At 40.2% G+C, this 19,974-nt stretch overlaps 1 protein-coding gene across 39 annotated transcripts in view; it reads right to left on the reverse strand.

The window, feature by feature from the left end:
- SYTL2 (synaptotagmin like 2) overlaps positions 1-19,974 on the reverse strand; it is a 411,708-nt gene that overhangs the window by 52,739 nt on the left and 338,995 nt on the right. For all 39 annotated transcript variants that reach the window (XM_086933941.1, XM_086933940.1, XM_086933962.1 and 36 more), the window contains one exon: positions 11,329-11,498. In XM_086933941.1, the coding sequence (XP_086790067.1) occupies positions 11,329-11,498 (170 nt within the window). The remainder of the gene's footprint in view (positions 1-11,328; positions 11,499-19,974) is intronic.

A 19,974-nucleotide genomic window follows, 5' to 3' on the forward strand; every position in this document is an offset into this window, starting at 1 on the left:
TGTCTCCTCCGCTAGGGCCCATTCCCTAGCGTCCCGTAACCAACTAGAGATTTCAGGCGCCCTCTGTCCCATCCAAGTAATGGCCACCCGCCTTCTCGCCAGAACCAACAGGAGTTGCAGTAATTTGTAGGACAGACCCTTCTTCCTGGGTTTGGGCACTAGCGCCAGCAGACAGTGAAGCGGTTCCAGTTGGATCGCAAGGTGTGTAATCCGGGTAATGTGTGCCACCACCTCCACCCAAAAGTCATGTACTAGGGGGCATTCCCAGGTCAGGTGAAGGAATCCCGCCCGTTCAGCCCTACACCTCGGGCAATTATGGCTCCTGTCCGAGGAGATACTGTGGAGGGAGGCAGGTGTCATATGTGCGATGGAGGAAATTAAAATGTATCAATTTGAAACGCGCATTACAAGAGACTTTACGAGTCAACATTCCTATCCGCTTCCTCTGGGCTGGATCCAATTCAATCCCCAGGTCCGTCTCCCAAGCCCTCCAAGCAGGCATCAATGGGGGAGTCGAGTCCCTGCGCATCGCCGAGTAAAGAAGGGAAATCAGTCTCCTACCTCTGCCACAGGACAAGATGATGTCCAGGGTATTAGTGAGCTCGGGCGCCTCTGGGAATTGGGGCCATGTCGTCCTGGCTACATCCCGGAGACATCCATAATGCAGGTACTGGCCCTCACGCAGTCCAAATGAGTCCGCTGCTCTCTCAAATGAAACAAACGAGTCGTCCAGATAGAGATCCGCAAGTGTCTCGCAACCGCCCATGCGCCACTCTCGGAAAGACATATTCGCCTCCATCTTGAGTATTGGGGCCAGGATCCAAAGGGAGAGCTCCCTATGGAATGGCGCACGTCGCAAAACGCGTTCAACGAAGTGCTGCCAAATGCGGGCCGTATGCCTGACGACATAGGGCAGTGCGTCGTCGGCGCCCCGACCCTGCATTAGAGCTTCCTGTAGCACCCTGTCCGAAGCCACTCCCGCCAACATTGCCAACTCCCAGTTCTCAGTGTCAGCAAACCATCTGGCCGCCGGGAGAAGTTGTGCAGCATAGTAATATAAATCAAATCTCGGGGCCTCAAGGCCTCCCGCATCCCAAAACTGCGTCACCGTGCGCAACGCAACTCTGCTGCGACCATCCGCCCAGAGAAGAGATGTAAGGAGCGAATTCAGTGTGCGGAACACCCGGGGGGGCAACGGGCATAGGGTATTCTGCAGCACATATAGAACTCTAGGGAGCATCACCATTTTGGCAACTGCTAGACGGCCCATAAGGGAGAGAGGGAGCGTATTCCAGAATACAACGGACTTGCGGAGGGCCACAAGAATCCTGTCCATGTTATGGGTTAAGAGAGCCTCATCAGAAGCGGCCACCTGAATACCCAGGTACCGGAACGCCAGACGTTCACACCGGAGGCCCGCACAGTGAGAATCCGGCGTCGGGACGAGATCAGGAGTCAGTGGGAACACCAGGGACTTATTAACATTTATGCGCAGTCCCGAGGCCGCACCAAAGCAGTCCAAGAGGCGTAACAGAGCGGGGAGGGCCTCCAGCGGAGAGGTCATGTAGAAAAGCGCATCATCGGCGTAAAGGGAGATGACATTTGTAGTGTCTCCCACCACAATACCCCATTCATGTAACTCCTTACGGGCTGATATGGCCAGGGGCTCAATTGCGAGGGCAAATAAAAGGGGGGACAATGGGCAGCCCTGTCGGGTACCCCTCCCCAACGTCCACTCATCAGAGCGGGCCGAACCCAGACGCACCCTGGCCCGGGGCGTCCTATATAAGATCCGTATCCACTCTCGAAAGCCGGGACCAAATCCCATCTTAAGAAGTACATGCATCAGGTATCCCCAATGCACTGTATCAAAGGCTTTAGCCAGGTCAACGGAGACCAGCACATGGGGAGTGTCTCGCCCCCGGACCTCGTGCAATACGAAGGCTCTGCTATTTTGTAACTAGACTGAATCTTGTAATTGGATTTAAAACACTAAAAGAAAATAACTTAAAAACGACTTACAAATTCTATGGTCCCTATCAGAGCTGGACTGGGAACCCAAACCGGCCCTGGCAAATTGCTCTGCCGGCTCCCCCTGGGAGGGACGGGGGTGCGGTTGAGCTGTTTGCTATGGTCGGTTTTGAGGCTAGTTTGCTACAGGTGGCCGTTATTGCCAGTCCCTGGTAACAAAAACCAACTCCCTGGGCCCCAAACCGGCACCCACGGGGGAAAAGCCCGGTGCCTGCTATGGCGAGCCCGGCCCTGTCCTCCATGCATAGCTCTTGGCAAACCTAATATATATATATATTTTTTTAGGTTTTGTGTTTTTACACTTTAATGAGTTATTTGCTCAGCATATGGCAAAATAGATGGAAGTCAGATTAACAATGTATCATATGTATCATATGTAGGCTAAGCATGGTTACACATGTTTTAGGGAACTTTCAGTGCATAAAGTCATAGTAAAATATTGGAATGTTGGGAAGCTCAATTGAAAGTAATGGAGTGCCCCGGGTTTCTAATGGCGGGCAGAAGCCCGATACTCCAACATTCCAATGTTTGTTCACAACTGTTGCTGTGTCAAAAGGTCTCATGGAGTACGTTGGAATACCAATCCCCTTGGGCTTCATGAGGCCTTTCTTTTACAAATTATAACATTCTGCTTTAAAGATTAAGGTATCACCCGACTTGTTTAAATCACCAACTGGAATTCTACTCCCTGAAGGTATTCTCACATTAGTAAACTGTGTCCCACTTAATGCCAGAAGTCCATGGTGGGTTTCTTATAGGCGTTTCTATAGCTTCAGCCCATCTTCCTTAAACAATAGGACTCCAAGGGCAATATCTGAAAATGATAAATTTATGGGCAACACAAGAGAGCAAAAGCAGGAGATTTGTGGGCTGAACCTGTACTTAGGGTTCCATAATTGCCCTTGTATTTTAGAAATTGGAATGGCTTTTTTTTGTTTTAAGAGAGTCAATGGAAAGCAAACTCCCAAGTTAAACTGGGTCCATTCTGGTGTAATTTGGTGGTGGTGAATGCGGAGATTCAAGACAGTGCTGGAAAACTGCTGGACACCTTAAAAAATGTTCAACACTGGTTTCCATCTCTTTCAGAATCCTGTGCATGTCTAAATAAATTTCTAATGTTGAATTATTACCTGCTAATATTTAGAATGCTTGTTAACGAGTACAAACAGATGATGCCAGACTATGAATCTTCTACATGTTTTTTTGGAGGTTTTTAGGGGAAATGATGGCAGGTTATTCATCTGGGCCAGTGTCTTTATGAATGTGACACTGAGAAATGTCTTGTAAGTTGGGAGTAGGATGGATGCTGGTATCACTATGTGAGCCATATTAGTAGCTCTTTCCTGATAATTCACCTGACTGTCAACTCATTCTTCACAGCCTCAGTGTGGTGTTGTGTCCACCAGTATATCCTTCCACCAGCCCTGCTGGTGGGTTATTAATATTGTCGGAATGCCAACAGCTGCCATCACTTGGATGACGTGAAGTATGATATAATTTAGGAATGCCAAATGTGTCTTGTGATTTGCTGACCTCCTCTTGTCCCTTCAGGGGCAAACAAAATCAGTAAGCGGCAAAGTTAAAATTAGTGTAAGATGTCACTACGACACTCAAATGTCCCACCTGTCACCGGTCACCATAATTGTGGCAATTGCAGAATCTGTAACCAAACCATAACTGCCAATAAATGTATACACGCATTCAGGATCTCAAAAAATAAGGATGTAATCCTGGACTAAATTTGAAAGGATATTTCAACCTGCCACAGCAACCAATATATGCAGCAGAGAATCTGAAGGAAGTGCAGCATGATGAGCACACAAACAGCATGAAGGTCAAGGAACAAAAAGCCAGGCTCTGGGTATTTGCAAAGATGCAAGACTCCAGCACTACACCAGAATGGCAACAGAACGGTGGTGGAGAGTGAGCCACTAAATAGGGCTCTGGAAAGCCAAATCCATAAATCGTGTTATGGTAAACATTTTACTTTTGAGAAGTATAATAGACTTAAGAGGCACGTCCAACATGTATTTTCATTCTTATGCACAGCTTTGGATGTATTCATTCTTCTCTCCCCCCAATCACAGAATGGGCACACCACACACTAAACTCTAGAATAAGTGAAGAAACCTTATTTGCTCTCGGAATAAGCACAAGATCACAATAAAATATTGTATTTTCAATTCAGACAGCACTTTGTAAAAAAAAGATAAACCACTAACACATTTCATATATTGAGAGCACCGAAAAGCAAATTGCGGAAAGAAAAAACCCAACAACACAGCTCAGGTAACCTCACTTACCCGACCAGATAACATTTTTACCCTGCTCATTACAAAAGGATGACTTTCAGACCCAAGGATGACCATGCACAAGTAAAGTCAAATCCAGAGCTGAAACATGGTGAAAATAGTGAGGAAAAGGAAGCAACATAGTGGAAAGAATAGAAGACTAGGAATGTTCCCATAATCAAACAGAAAGATAAAGGACAGTTCTTTCTTCTAGTTCCAGCCTTCATGGACACTAAAAACAAACAAAGGAAACAAAAACTAACATGAAAAACAAGAACCTTGCCCCCTCTAGTATCTCAAAACAAAGGGACCAAGACCAACACCAATGTGTCTAAGCACAACAGTGCTTTGTGTTTTATAAAATTCAGTGTGAGACTTTGAAATACTGCCTGTTCTTACACAAAAAAGGTACTCATTTTGGATATTTTTGCATTAAGGAGCATTTTATATGTAGAACAGCAATGCAAAAGTTATTAAAATAAGGTTTAGGTACATATGCCGTTAACAAACATTATGTATTTAATGTGAAACCTGAAAAATAAATCGTGCAAAAACAGAAATAGTAAATGAATGACCAAAACCAAGGTAAACGTTGGCATGTGAGGTCAAAGCATAGCTTTGCTTAAAAGAGGCCAAGTAGGGTACAGGATGCTTTACCTGCACTGTCTGAACGATGCACTGTATCATCTAATTTATAGCGGATTGAAGAATCTTTTTTATACCAACTCCAAACCCATCCGTAAGGTATTTCTGACAGTTGTCTGAGGATCAGCGTCACTATGAAAAGGCACAAATCTGGATCACTAGACAATTCCTGCCTTATGTCCATCTTGCAAGTCTTGTCCTGGAGGACTCTTTTGCAATCTTTATCATCATGCACCTGCCCTTGACCTAGAGACAAGGTCCATTAGGTTTATTACAGAGGTTCAATTATCCACTTTCTTGCGAAGGCCAACCTCAATGACTCTTAAGAATTACAAGCCAATCTCACTCCATCCTTTCTATTTCAAAAATCATAAAAAAAGCAAATAGGATTATTTGTTTCCTGGAGGATGATGGCCTACTGGTGGTTCTCAAGTTGGCTGCCTGCCACTGCATAGTATGGCATCCTTCCATTTAAGGAGCTTGGATGAGTTATGTACTGCTGAGGAGAAAAGAGGTTTCAGTCTACCAACTGCTTTTGATTTAGTGAACCATGATATTCTGGCCGACTTTCAACAGCAGGCCTAGCAGGTGCTGCCTTTTAGTGCTTAAGATTATTTTTCAGTGAGCATTCTCACACTGTATCTCTTCTGCCATTCTGTTTATAGGTGATGTCATTGTTCGGGAAGACTTTGCAGAGGTCTCAACACATATGCCCTGCCTCCGGAAGACCTCAGGCATTGCTTAAGATTTAACATTCCCTCCAAAGCAAACAAAAAGTGGATGCTTTCAGTGGATCGCACTTCTATTGACTCTACATGCCACCTGGAGGTATTTATGACTCCCATCCATAACTGGAACTGAGGGTTTCACTAGCAAACCTGCTTGATTTGACTTCTAATCAACATTGGTCTCGGGGCTCTTTAGTGATAATGCAACTGGTTCGGAGAGTCACCTCATTCCGACGGTGCCAGCACAAGTCTAGGGGACAACCAGGCAGAGGGGATTTAGTGGTAGATCCATTTACTCAATTTGCCATCTTGAGTGGAGTGACTCTAGTGGCTTCCCTGGTGAATCACTTTGAGTTGCCTCAGGGCACTGAACAAAACTGGATTCAGGATCCATCACCCTGAGGCAACAGCATAAGTTATTCATTTGCTGCCTGTGGGGTGGGGTGCACAAGGGTCTGTCCACAGAAAGGGATATCAAAAGCAAACTGACCATATGGAAAGATAAATTAAAACTAGGACCTGCAACTTGACTTGGCTAACATTCAATGTTTCATTTAACATTCTAAAGCTAGTTCCTAAAAATTAGCACATCCCCTCTTATTCGGGAGGTCAAGATGAAGACTTGAAATAGAGAAATGTAATTTTTTTTTTTTTTGACAGCACAAGCAATCATTCATTACAAAAATAAAGCACTTTCAAAGAATAAAAAATTATAGTACATACAATTCCTTAAAGACTTAATCAAATAGCGAATAGGCAAAGGATTTACAGTATATCAGAGAAAAATACGTCAGTTTCATCTTGAAACGCATCAAACGGGCTCGCAGCCAGCTTTTAAACCAAAAATTAATCAATTGAATAAGGATTCCCAAATGTTAATAGCCGGGTTCGTAGTTATTTTAGCCAAACATCATCCTTAATCGGCAAATGTCATCCCTCGAGTTTACTAAACAACATAATCAGATTAGTGCTAAACAGTTAAAATCCTGCACGGAAAGGCTGTAAATCCATGTCCTTAAATAATAAAGTGAAAGAAAATCGGAGCGATTCCCAGATCTAATATAACAAAGAAAAAGTCGTTCATTCGATAGAAGGAAACAAGATACCCCATATTTCGTCCACTTTCTTCAAGGATTGTTTCCTTCGAATTTTTGCGGATGAAAATTCCATATCATATATCTCATTTATCAAGAGCCACCATTCGGTTACCAATGGTGGTTTGTCTGAAATCCAAACCCTTTTTAACAGAGACAATGGTCCCTAAACAAAACAAAATTGATTCAATGAATATAGACTAGATAGTTCTATATTAACGTCCAGCCGGACCATTTTATTTGATTAGATAATTGATTGTATCAAAATCTTAAAAATGTAAGTGGGACACCAGACGGTGCCCGACTAAACACACTCCACAAGAAAAAAACATACAACATAAATTGTAGGCAAAACAAGAGGTAGTCTGATTGGCATAAATTATACACAGACTAATCATAAACTACACATATGCACATACAGAATCTCAATGCATTAGTGACATTTGTGTATGCTGTCAACGACGTTTCGAACTACAACTTATTTAGAGTTCATCTTCAGGACTATTGATCCTTTGCCTAGTCTGAATGGCTGAACAAGCTCATCAGAATGGTGAGAGAAACGAATCGGCAATAAAATAAATGCCGAATTAGATTCCGCCGTTAAAGGGCCGGGGACGGTTGACACATCAGCATAGTTTAAAAATTGCCGCGGTCCAGAGTAAGATACGGAATCCCGGTAACCGTTGCGGGAGAGATCCACAATGGGAGTCCAATTTCCGCTGGGATCGATGCCCAAAAAAGCAGGTCCTCAATGGGGGTCCATTCTGCTTGTGGCCGAGTGAAATCCAAACCCTAGCAATTATCAGTCTAGCACAGGAAGTTAAAATAAACATTAAGTCCTTGTAGATAGCAGTATTTGGTTGTATTCCCAAAAGTATCATCTCGGCAGAAAGTTTACCGAAGATCATTTTATTCTGTTTCAGCACTTTTTCTATTTCGTCCCAAAATGTTTGCATGAGAAAATTATATGTACTAAATCAGCAGCTAGTAGGTCACATTTTGGGCATTTTGTACATTCGGATAATGCATTGTTCCCTTACCACTTAAAAAGTGAAGCGGCGTGTAGTATAGCTGACATACAGTCTTGTAAGATTGGAGTTTTAAGCTAGAAGAGTGAGTTAAAGAGTTGCTGTTATGAAGAAAAGTGAAGATGTTATGCGGGAAGATAGGCATTCCTAAATTAGTGGTCCATTTCTGTGCAAGTTTAATACAGTCATCAGGTTTAGATTGACAGAGGCATTTGTACCCCAAGCTAATTATATCTGTATTTATTTCCCCGTAAATACAAGTCCATATTTCTGAGTCTAAAATTTCCTTTAATTTCATTTTATTCACGAAGTCACGTATCTGTGTGTACTTGAATAGCGCATTTTCTGGTAGTTTATAAAGTATTCTTAAGGTATCAAATGTTAAAAAGCCTGATGCACCGTATAGGTCAGAAAGTTGGTTTATACAATGATTAGCCCATATTCTAACTATTGGATCGCTAAAAATCTCAGGTAAGCCCGGGTTATTCCACATGCTTAGCATAGGGCGAAAAAACGTAATTTTATTGATAGCCATGATGGTATTCCATATATGAACCTCATCTTTAGCGGTCTTAAACTTCACTCGTTTAACGTAGTTCGGGTCGTTGGTTTTAGCTATAAATTGTACGAAGTTTGCCCCAAGCATAAATTGGTGAAAAAAATAAGGGTAGCTAGAGGAAAGAAGGCTACGTATCCGACCCAGGAAAGAAGCGTAAAAATAAAATTTAAAATCGGGGAATTCAAGGCCGCCCAGAATAGCTGTTAGTTTGAGAAGAGAAAGAGTTCTGCGATTTTTCTTGTAGCCCCAAATATAGCTGCCTAGAATACCATCCAGTTTTTTAAAGAATAAGTTGTTAACAAAAAGAGGGATAGACCTAAATGAATACAACAAAAATTTAGGCAGGATGTTCATTTTTATAAGGTTGATTCGTCCAAGCAAATGTAAGGGAACCTTGTGCCATTTTTTGAGAAGCCCTGTTGTCTCCTTCAGTAAAGTATCATAGTTTAGAGCCATCATTTCTTTTAAGTTAGAAGTTATTTTAATACCCAGGTACTTCGCTGTATGACATACCCCCAAAACTGGGGCCGGCAGCTTGTAGTTAACAACGATTCGCGTTTTATTAAAATTTAATTTGTATCCAGAAACCGAGCCGAATTCGTCAACTTCCTTAATGATCCCAGCTATGGCTTTCAGCACATCAGTTGTATAAATTGCCAGATCGTCTGCATATGCAGTAATTTTAAGAGAGTTATTACCATAAGTAAATGGTATAATACATTCTTGAGTCAGTATCGCATTAATAAAAGGCTCCATTGAGAGAGCAAACAAAAGTGGAGACAAGGGGCACCCTTGACGTGTACCTCTTAAAACCAGGAAACTGTTAGAAATTAAATTGGCATATCCTATTTTTGCATTGGGGGAATCATACAGTACTTGAATCCTGGTTAGAAACTGTTTCCCAAAGCCCATCCTCCTTAATATAGCCCAGAGATAATCCCACCCCACTCGGTCGAATGCTTTTTCTGCATCTAATAACACCATACTGAGTGGGGAGGAATTAGTATTGGCAACGTTAAATGCAGTAATAGCAGTGTTAACATGTGCTGTCGTATCTCTGCCCATCCCAAAACCGGGTTGGTGTTGACTAACTAATTTAGGCATTAACGGGGCTAATCTCATGGCTAGTAACTTGGAATAAACCTTAGCCTCATCGTTTATCAAGGAGATGGGCCTGTAAAACCCACACTCCAAAGGTGACATCCTTTTTTTAAAAAAAAGATCATTTTGGCAGTTTTCCAGGAGTTAGGGGCTTTGCCTGTGTTTCCAATTTGTTTAATCACCGAGCAGAATGTAGGTAACAGTTCCTCGCTACAGCATTTATAAATTTCCATTGGAAGTGTATCATCACCGGCGGATTTCCCCTGTGGGAGAGAAGAAATAGCAGATTGTATTTCGGAAAGTGAAAAATGTCTTTCAAGTGGTTCCTTTAAATCAGGTTCCCTATCTAATGTTCAATTCTTGATTATATATCTTTGCATATTCTCTCAGTAGGGGTAGATTCGGGTGTATAAAGGTTGCCATAATATGTTACAAATTGCTGAAATATCTGTTCTGGTTCATTATAGCTAATCCCATCCGCCCCTTTAATATTTTTAATCATAGAATTGGCCCAATCTTCAGCAACCTTATTAGCAAGAATCTTGCCAACTCTTGTCACCGCTTTCATATTGCGACTGTTTGTTTTTGTGTAGTTTTGAACTAACTTTCTCTCTTAAAAATGTTTTAGTTTTGGACCGGAGGGTAGTCAGTTTAAGTTCCAGTAGAGGTTTATTTTTTGAAGTACGTCCCCCTAGATTCTCTTGTCTAATAGCCTCAGCCAAATGTTCTTCCAGTGACCGTATTCTAGAGGTAATTTCCAAGATCTCATCTTTTCGTTCTTTAATTTGTCTCATAATGAACTGCTGTGCGAACCCTCTAATGCTTGCTTTGCATGCATCCCATACATAAATGGGGTGAGCTGAGTCTAAGTTAAATTCTAAGAATTCTTTAATATGTTTCTTCAATTGAGAAACAAAAAAGGTATCTGTTATCAAATATCTTGGAAAAGAATATAACCTGACAGCCGGCTTAGTAGATAAAATATTAAACCGTAGTATAATGGGGTTGTGGTCCGAAGTTACTTTTGGACAAATCTCCATTTTACAACCCTCTAAAACACGTTCAGTCGTCCATGCCATGTTAATGCGGGAGCACATTTGGTGGGGGGCAGAATAATATGTATATCCTGCAAGTGTTGGATGTAGGTTCCTCCAAGCATCTTTTAAATTATGAATGCGCGATAACTCTAAAATAGCTGCCCTAGTTTTACGCATACGCTGTGATGGACTCATCTTGGTCGTGTCCCTGGTATAGTTCATAACGCAGTTGAAGTCCCCCATCATTATTATGTCCCCTTCCCAGTCCAAAAGTTCAATATTGAGATGATCAAAAACCCCGCATCGTCAATATTTGATCCGTACAAGGCACATAGTACATATTTTGAATTTGTTAGGTTAAGTTGTAGTAATGCCCATCTACCGGCTTTATCTGCAGCAGTTCTAAGTACCTCCACCTCAAAAGTTTTCTTCTTAAGTATGGCAACCCCCCTAATTGATGCATTCAAGGTGGTGCAAGTAATCAGTTCGTATCCCCCTTCTGCCATCATTTTACAATCCTGAAAGCGAATATGGGTCTCATTTAAAAGGGCAAAATGAGGGTTATACATTTTCAGTTCTTCAAAGACTAGTTGTCTTTTAATTCTATTGTTGAGACCGGAGACGTTCCATGCTAGACAGTTTATTTGATACATTTATTCGAACCAAAAAAATAACATTCCTCTTATTTAAACCTACATGTCATTCACAAAAAAACTACCTACCTGCCAAGAACTGTAAGTCACAAAAAGTCACTGTTACGGTGTGAGAACCTTAGGGAACGAAACAAAGAAAAGCTGATCCTAGTTACACTTACGGATCGGAACGGTTCTTCTTAACATCCGCCACCGCCAGCTCCTTGCATTGGGCCACAAAAATGTGAAACTCCAACAACTGGTCCACATAATCAATGGCAAACTGAATATTTCCTTTGATGTCGACATTCCCAAAGTCCCCGCTGTAGATACTCATCACACTTCCGCTCACCTGTGGACATAACAAGCAAGAGTGACAAGGCAAACATGAATTATTCTACACAAAACCTAAAGTTACATAACAATACATTTTCCCTTAGGTTTATGATGCCCTCACCAAAGGGCTAATCTTATACCAAAGTTTGTTGAATGACTTAGTTACAATGACAGTCAAAATAATACTCCACAGCCTATCATTTAAATTTGTTTTATTATTTTAAACAGATCCTTTTCAGACAAATCCAGTCCCTGTAGGTTATAAATGAAAAGCATGGATTTTCCTTCCAGGGTCAAAGTGTCCCGACTTCTAGCTTTGTGAAGCAAGGTTGGTGAACTCCTGCATTGGCTTGACTCTGGAGTCAAGCCAAAGGCCTTGCACCCATTCTTTCCTGGCTTAGAGTCCTTTCAAATATTGATTTTCTAGTATTTACTTATTTAATAAGCTTATGAAACAACAGTGTGGCACAAGGTTACATGAAATAGTCCATAAGCATTTAGTTATAAAAGGCAAAAAATCATGTGTGGACGCAAAGCATGTGAATGAGACAATAAAAGAATTATAGCTGTTACCATAAAAGAAACTTATTCTTAATTTCTCCATTCAAAGTACCCGTTACCTGTTCAATAGGCATGATCAGTACAAGATCTTGGTGAAAGACAAAGATAAATGATTTGATTTAGTTTAGAATATGTGCGGTTGTATCCTCTAGCTTAATTATCATACATCTCTGGTCACCAGGTCTGCAACAAAAGGGAAAGCTAACTATCATCTACTTTCCAGTCACAAAAGCAATATGGGGGGCTTCCTCTCTTCAGCTTTCCACTTTTAACACCCCTGCTAGATACCCTAAGAGTCCACAGCGAAAACTTGCAGTCAGATACAGCCAATACACAACTAGAAAACCACATGAAATTTAAAATAGACTATGTCCACGAGTGTTCGATCAATGACATTATTTAGGATAAACTCGGTTCACATACAATTTAGATTCACAGTATGCAGATTCATTTTATGTGCAGATCAAGATATTTTTGTAAAGATCCTTCTCTACTGGATTTACACAGACTACCCCAGTACGAAACCTTTCCTTTAAGCTCTGGAAGGCTGGACGCCTACAAGCTGAATAAACTGTGCACTAGGACAACAAAAGTATTAAAAAAATTAAAACGGGCCTGGCCACCCTCCATCCCTCTAGGAATAATGGTACAGGCAAACGTAATTAAGGGGAACTCCTTGAGGAAGTCACTTTAATCTACTGGTTGTTAGTTATATAGAACTATCAGTTTCTTTCCAATAAAATAACGGGATGCAGAACCAACAGAATCTCAGAGGAGACTCTGAAGAATTGGATTTTACCAAATTATTAAGGTAGGATTACCATAATCATTCCTCAAAACATGCATTAGATTACAACATGAGGAAAATGTTATTGTAGCCCAAAACCGCACACGAGCTCAATGAGAGTTGCAGAAAACAGTGTTACAAACTCTAGGCTAAAAACAGTTCAATGCGGGCGTGGCTTTGGCACCACTGCAAGATGGCGGATTTTGTCTAAGCTCCACTCGTAGGCGGGACTTACTTTTGACGGAGAGCAGCATTTTCGACCCCTTTCTGCACCGGAACCGCAAGTAATACCAGCGGAATATGCCGTGAGCATTTTGTTTCCCTTTTGCTCGTTTTTTTATTCTGGACTTCCCGCATTAGCTCCCGCTTGTTTTCTTCAATCGCGAGAGGCCGCCATTTTGTGCCGCCCGACTCACGTTTACTCAGCCAGTAATTTCTAAGGCTTTGTGCTCCCATTGCAGCTTCTTTTACTGGCGCTCTCAAGTTTTTCTTTTTTTGTTTTTGTTTTCTAACAAGCATGGATGCCTTCAATGTTTACTGACTACTACTCCTTTGTCCCCCATGGAAGGAACATTTCTTTTTCTTCAACTGCCATCTCCTTTATGTCACAATACACTCCTCTCTGATATGCCTTTTTTCATTGCAACCTATTGTCTGTAATTGGTTGCCACTTTGCTATTGCCCAAATAATATTTTATTATTTTATGAATGTGTGCCTCCTTCTCCATGGACTCCATGTTCTTCTCCTCAGGATTTTATTCATGTACTTACAATGCCCTATTGGTGTTCCTAAGCGGCACGCTGCTGTGCATATAAGATTTTTGATCCTTTTTCTCTATGTGTGGCGATTTGGGCTACACTTCTCTTCATCACCACTCATCCACCCCTACATATTTTTTTAACAGGCTATTGGTTGATTTTTAGAAATTGATTTTTTCTTACCAACTGTGGAAAAATTTTCTCTTCTTCTGCACCAGTGCATTTCCTGAGGCATACAATTTTGCGCACATTCTTTTAGTACCCCCTACTAACCAATTACTCTATTAAAATGACAAATGGCTCACATTCAGCTAAGTCCTCTGTTACTTGTACTAAATCAAAAAGGCAGAAGAAGGAACCCCCTTCACCTGTTTTGTCGTCACCTAACCAGGTGTTGGATTCCATTTTTAATGAGGTGCGGGGCCTCCAACCCTTCATGACTGCCACAAATGAAAAGTTACAACAGATAGAGGACAGATGGATTGTTATGGAGAGTAAAGTATTGGGCCTGGAGCAGCGTGTCAGTGACTTAAGATATGTCCACTAAAATCCCTACTCTTGAACTTGAAATTCATAAATTGAAGCTTCATGCTGAGGATTTGGAAAATCGTAATCGTCGCAACAGCCTACGCTTATATGGTCTTCCGGAAAATGTTGAAGGTCCCGATATGGTTCTGTTCCTTCAAACATTTCTTCCTGAACTTCTCAATCTGCCAGCTTCTGAGTCTCCCCTCAACATTCAGAGAGCTCATCGACTAGGTCGACTCACTTCCAACCCTGCTGGACCTCGAGGAATTATTCTGCTATTTCCGAGGGTTTACTGAACTTATGACTGTTTTGAAAGCCGTTAAACTAAAACGTCATCTCACTTGGTCTGGTAATAACATCTTCATCTCTCAAGACATCTCTAATGCGACTAATGCACATCGAAAATAATTCTGGTCTCTTAGACCTCAAATGAGAGCCCTCAACATTCAATATGGTATCCTTCATCCATGCCTCTGCAAGGTTACTCATGATGGTCTTTCCCGAACCTTCGAGGACCCTGGAAAACAAACTTTTTCTCCAGTCCTTTTCTTCCAATGGGATGGACACTGGCATTTGATCTTCTGTTTGTTCTTATCTCCTGTTATATCTCTTTGTTCATCCGACTTTTTCTTTTTTCTGATATATTGCCTTTCCTTTTCTATATTTTCACCTAATTGAATATTTTCTCTCATTCAACTTACTTATCTTTTCTCTCTTCTATTTTCCTTATCCACCCTGGTCTATTTATTATGGCTCCTCTCGCTCTACTTAGTTTTTTTATGTAGTCCGTCTTACCTCGCGTCGTAATGCCCCTTTGTCATTGCTTTTTCTTAGCTTTACATATCTGGCTGTCTTGCTTTGATCTGTGTATGTCTTTCTCTACCTTTATTCTCTTTCTTTTCTCTTCCCTCTTCCCTGTCTTCTCTTTTTTCTTTCCTCTTATTCTTTCTTGCATTTTGATACTTGTATGTTGCTTTTGTATCTTGATAATGTTGGTCTTTATATTCACTGTTCCATGTATAATTATCTTTTGTGGTGCGTCTCCCCCTACAGTTTCATCCCTGAAGTTTGTCAACTCAGACTGTGTATTATCTTCCATTCCCTCCGTTATGTGTAATTTTGTCACGTGGAACGTTCGTGGTCTTGGAAACCCAGTCAAGCGTCAAAAGGTAATGTCTCACTTATCAAAATTTAATTTTCATATTTCTTTTCTTCAAGAAACACATTGTACTGATGTTGAATCTCTTAAACTGAAAAGACAATGGGTAGGCCAAGTAGTATTTTCTCCTGCTTCCCATAAAAAAGGAGGTGTTGTGATACTTTTCCATAAGGCTTTGGCGGTTCAAATTTTATCTACACAAAATGATACTGATGGATGATGGGTAATGGCAAAGATTGTTGTTCAAAATAAAGCCTTGGTCTTATTGAATATTTATGGTCCTGTTAAGCATGACCCCAAATTTTGGAATGATATTAAGGTTCTCCTTTCCTCAATTGATTGCCCTAATGTTATTGTTGCAGGTGATTTTAACCAAATGGTTAGATCCTTTTTCTGACAAACTTAAATTTCAGCCCGATAAAACTCACAAAGTCTTACAGTCGGCCACTGCCTCTCGTCCATTGTATGATGTATGGAAGACATGTAACCCTGATTTATGTGAATTTACATTTTTTTCTAGCGTCCATCATACCCGTTCCAGAATTTACTATATTTTGACTAGTAAATCTCTATTGCCCTCTATCCATAAATCTGAAATTGGCTCTATTTTATTGTCTGATCATTCTCCTGTATACGCTGTCCTTGATCTTACACATGTTTCCTCTAAATTCAGTTGTTGGAAGCTTAACACCTTTTTGTTGACAGATCAGGTTATTATTAAAGAAGCTTCTTCTTTCATTGAAGAATTTTTTTAATTTAACAACACCTCAGATACTTCTATTCCTAACAACTGGGATGCCTTTAAAGCTGGCTTTCGTGTCTTTACCATTTCCTTTGTCTCTAAGAAGAAAAAGACCTCAAGGAAGAAATATGAAGACCAGTTGCGTAAACGTAAAGACTTAGAAGATGTGTATTTTACCTCCCGCTCCTCTGTAGCCCATCATGATTTAGTTAAGGCGAAAACTGAACTTAACAAATTGGTGACGACTGAAGCATGTAATATTCTGCTCAAAGTCAATTCTAAATATCATGGTGGACTAAACAAAGCTGGAAAAATGTGAGCCAATTATTTAAAAATAAAATCGGAACGTAAGACCATTGGCCCTATTCTAAATGAATCCACTAAAAATTTGGCTTCAGCGGATGAAGATATTGCTGAGGTTTTTCATGATTATTATAAATCCCTTCACTCTGATGACACTTTTCCCAATACTCAAAATCTGGAGACCTTTTTCTCAGGTTTGCCCTCCCCTCCATCTCTATCCGATGAATTCAACATGTTAGAAAAAGACATTTCTTATCAAGAAATTCTTAATGCTATCAAAACCTTAAAATCTAAAGCCCCTGGTCCTGATGGCTTACCTATTTTAAAAATTCTTTCCAATCCATTTTTATCCCTAAACTCCTTCAACGTTTTAATTCCTTCATTGCAGACACAAAAGCTTCTGGCTCCTTTATGGATGCTTTAATTGTAATCATACCCCAAACCTGATAAAGACCATTCCCTCTGTAAGAATTACCGCCCTATTTCCTTAATTAATTATGACTAACATTTTTGCCAAAATTCTAGCTTCCCGTCTGGACACCATTATTCCTCTCTTGATTAATACTGATCAAGTCGGATTTGTGAAGGGCAGATTAGCATCTGATAATGCCCGAATGTTTGCTAATATAATTTCTTATGGCCAAAAATACAAATCTCCTCTTGCAGCTTTGTCCTTGGATGCTAAAAAAGCATTCAATCGTATTAATTGGCAATTTATGTTTAAAACTCTTCAATGGTTTGTTTTGGGCCCTCTTTTATTTCCTATGCTAAACTCTTATCTTCCTGTCCCTGAGCCAGCATTTTTGTTAATAACCAATTCCCCAGGCTATTTTTCTTTGTCTAGAGGCACAAGACAAGGCTGCCCCCTTTCCACCCTACTTTTTATTTTATGCCTTGAACCATTCCTGGAACGCATTTGTGTTAACTCCCAGATTGCTGGTTTCAAACATGGTTCTGTCGAATCTAAAATATCCGCATATGCTGATGATATACTTATTTATATGTCAAATCCTACTGACGCTCTTTCTCACTTTTTAAATGAAGTGCGCTTATACTCCAGTATTTCTGGATATAAGCTTAACCTTTTTAAAACCGACATTTTACCCCTAAATGCTACATGTTATCAATTTATGTTTCATGATACTAATTTCGCTTGGTGCCCCTCTAAAATTAAATACCGTGGTATCTGGTTTTCGTCCTCCCTTTGTGACACCATTAAATTCACATTTTCTGCATTATTTGATAACATTCAATCCCTTCTTCTCATATGGTTTCACTTATACTTTTCATGGTGGGCAGGTTGGATACTATTAAAATGATGATTGTTCCTCATATTTTGTGTACCGTATCTATGCTTCCTATGAAAATTTCCAATACTCATTTTACTAAACTCAATTCTACATGTACCAAATTCCTCTGGAATAATAAACACCCGTGAATTGCCCAACATAAACTTATACGTCCTAAAGATGAATGTGGTGTACGTTTCCCAGATTTTTCAGCTTATCACTCTGCCTTCATGCTTAAACAATCTTTTGCATTGGCATATGAATTTATGGACAACCCTGTTCCCAAATGGGTTCTCTTTGAACGCTCCCTCCTGAAAGATTTTTCTTTTCAGCAGATAATTTTTATGTCAAATTGTACCTTTTTATCTAATAGTCCTATTTTAAAATATTCCTGTTCTCTGTTGTACAGTATTGTTTCTAAAGATTTCACCCCTCTTCAATGTTTCTTATCCTCATGTGTATGGTTTAATAAGTTCCTCAAATTTAAAGGCAAATAATTTTATTACAAATATTGGAAAGAAAAGGGTATTGTTTTTGTTCATCAATTCCTGCATAATTTTACTATTGTTCCTTTCTCTACCCTCTAAACTAACTATCAATTGCCTTACTCTTTCCTTAATGAATATGTCATTATTGTTAATGCCATACAGTTCCACCAACATACTTTGTCACTACCACCTATCACACCATCTATAACACCCTCCGTTCCTTTATATTCTTTATTTTCAATACACAGACCTAAAGCTGCCCATGTATATAAATTACCATTGTCCAATGTTATTGAAAGACCTAAATCTTTCATTGAGATAGCATGGGAAACTTATTTGTCTGTTTCATTATCTATTGCTACATGGGACAATCTGTGGTCCAAACTATTTAAAGTTTCTGCTGCTACTCGTATAACTCAGTCTTTGTATTTTATTTATCAAAGAGCTTTTATTACTCCTGTTACTATTTGTAAATTTTCACCTTCATCATCTAATTTATGCTGGTCCTGTACCTCCGAAACGGGCACATTAACACATCTTCTTTATGACTGTTCTAACGTTTTCTCTTTTTGGAATTCCGTGTGGAATATTTGCATGCTGGTGCTTAAGTTTACTACTACTTTGACAATACAAAATGTTTTTCTTGGCTCTTTATCACCTAATGTTGATGTTACATCTCCCTCTTCTAGATTATTGGACCTTTTTATTGCATTAGCTTTTAAGGTTATTTTATCCTCCTGGAAAGACAATTCAACTATTTCATTTTTGACTTGGTGGAATTTTATTTGTGATGAACATAGAATTGCTTCTGTTTCCTCCTCCTCTCTTTCTCAAAAGATAAAATCAGATCTTCTTTGGCTTCCTTTCACTACTTATCTTTCTACACGCTCTCCTATGCATTCATCTCTTATTCTTTCTTCTTTATTACTGGAGAAGTGTGGCTCACTGGTTAGAGGAGGCATACCCTGAAGCTGAGGTCAGACCCGGGACCAGGGTTCGATTCCCGACGTGGCAGGGTCCTGAACCCAATTGTCCATGGACTCGATAATTCTCGCTTCGGTGCCCACTGTAAGCACGAGTTCACACTATGCAGCTCTGGGCAACAAGCTTGCTTAATCTCCACAACGGCCCCCCGCGGCGGGATGCCTGGCTTTCACCTTGGGGATGCCCAGCACGGGTGATCTCACAGGGGAAAAAACCAGGACGGGTTCCCAAGGCAAGCGCCGAGATGCCCAAGGGTAAATTCGAGCGCTATATAAAGAACATACATACATACTGCTACACAACATATATTATCTCTTCATCTCCCTCCTTTCTTTTGTCTCCCTTTCTTTCTTTCTCTTTTCTCCATTCTTTTTCTTTCTTCCTTCATATCCCATACTTATATTGGCTTGAATTGCTATTTGTCTAATTGGTATATATTAATTCCGTTTAATATGATTTTTACTTGACCTTTCACCTTGTACTTATTTTGTTGCTTTTCTCTTGTTTGAAACGTAATAAAAATTAATTAAACAAAAAAAAAACCAGTTCAATGCATACAAAGGCAAGGACAATTCAAGCAGATAAACAGCTTGTTGAAAACCGGCTTCTGAATTCATACTAGTTTCCCCATTGAAGGTCAATGTTCTGGACCTTTGGTGTTAACAATGCATGTAACCATCATCAAGGAACAATAGCGATTGAACCAAGACCTCACATAAGTAGTGGTTAAACATAATCCCAGCATTAAGTTGAAAATTAGCATCTCTCATTCACCACTGTTCAGAGGCGCCATTAACACTGTCAACCAAACATGGTAACAATGTTAACTACTCACAATAAATCAAAAAGAGAATACACATCTCACTAGATTTTGACTTCATTGAACAGCGTT

This window comes from Lissotriton vulgaris, chromosome 8 (assembly GCF_964263255.1).
Source record: "Lissotriton vulgaris chromosome 8, aLisVul1.2, whole genome shotgun sequence".
Classification (NCBI taxonomy): domain Eukaryota; kingdom Metazoa; phylum Chordata; class Amphibia; order Caudata; family Salamandridae; genus Lissotriton; species Lissotriton vulgaris.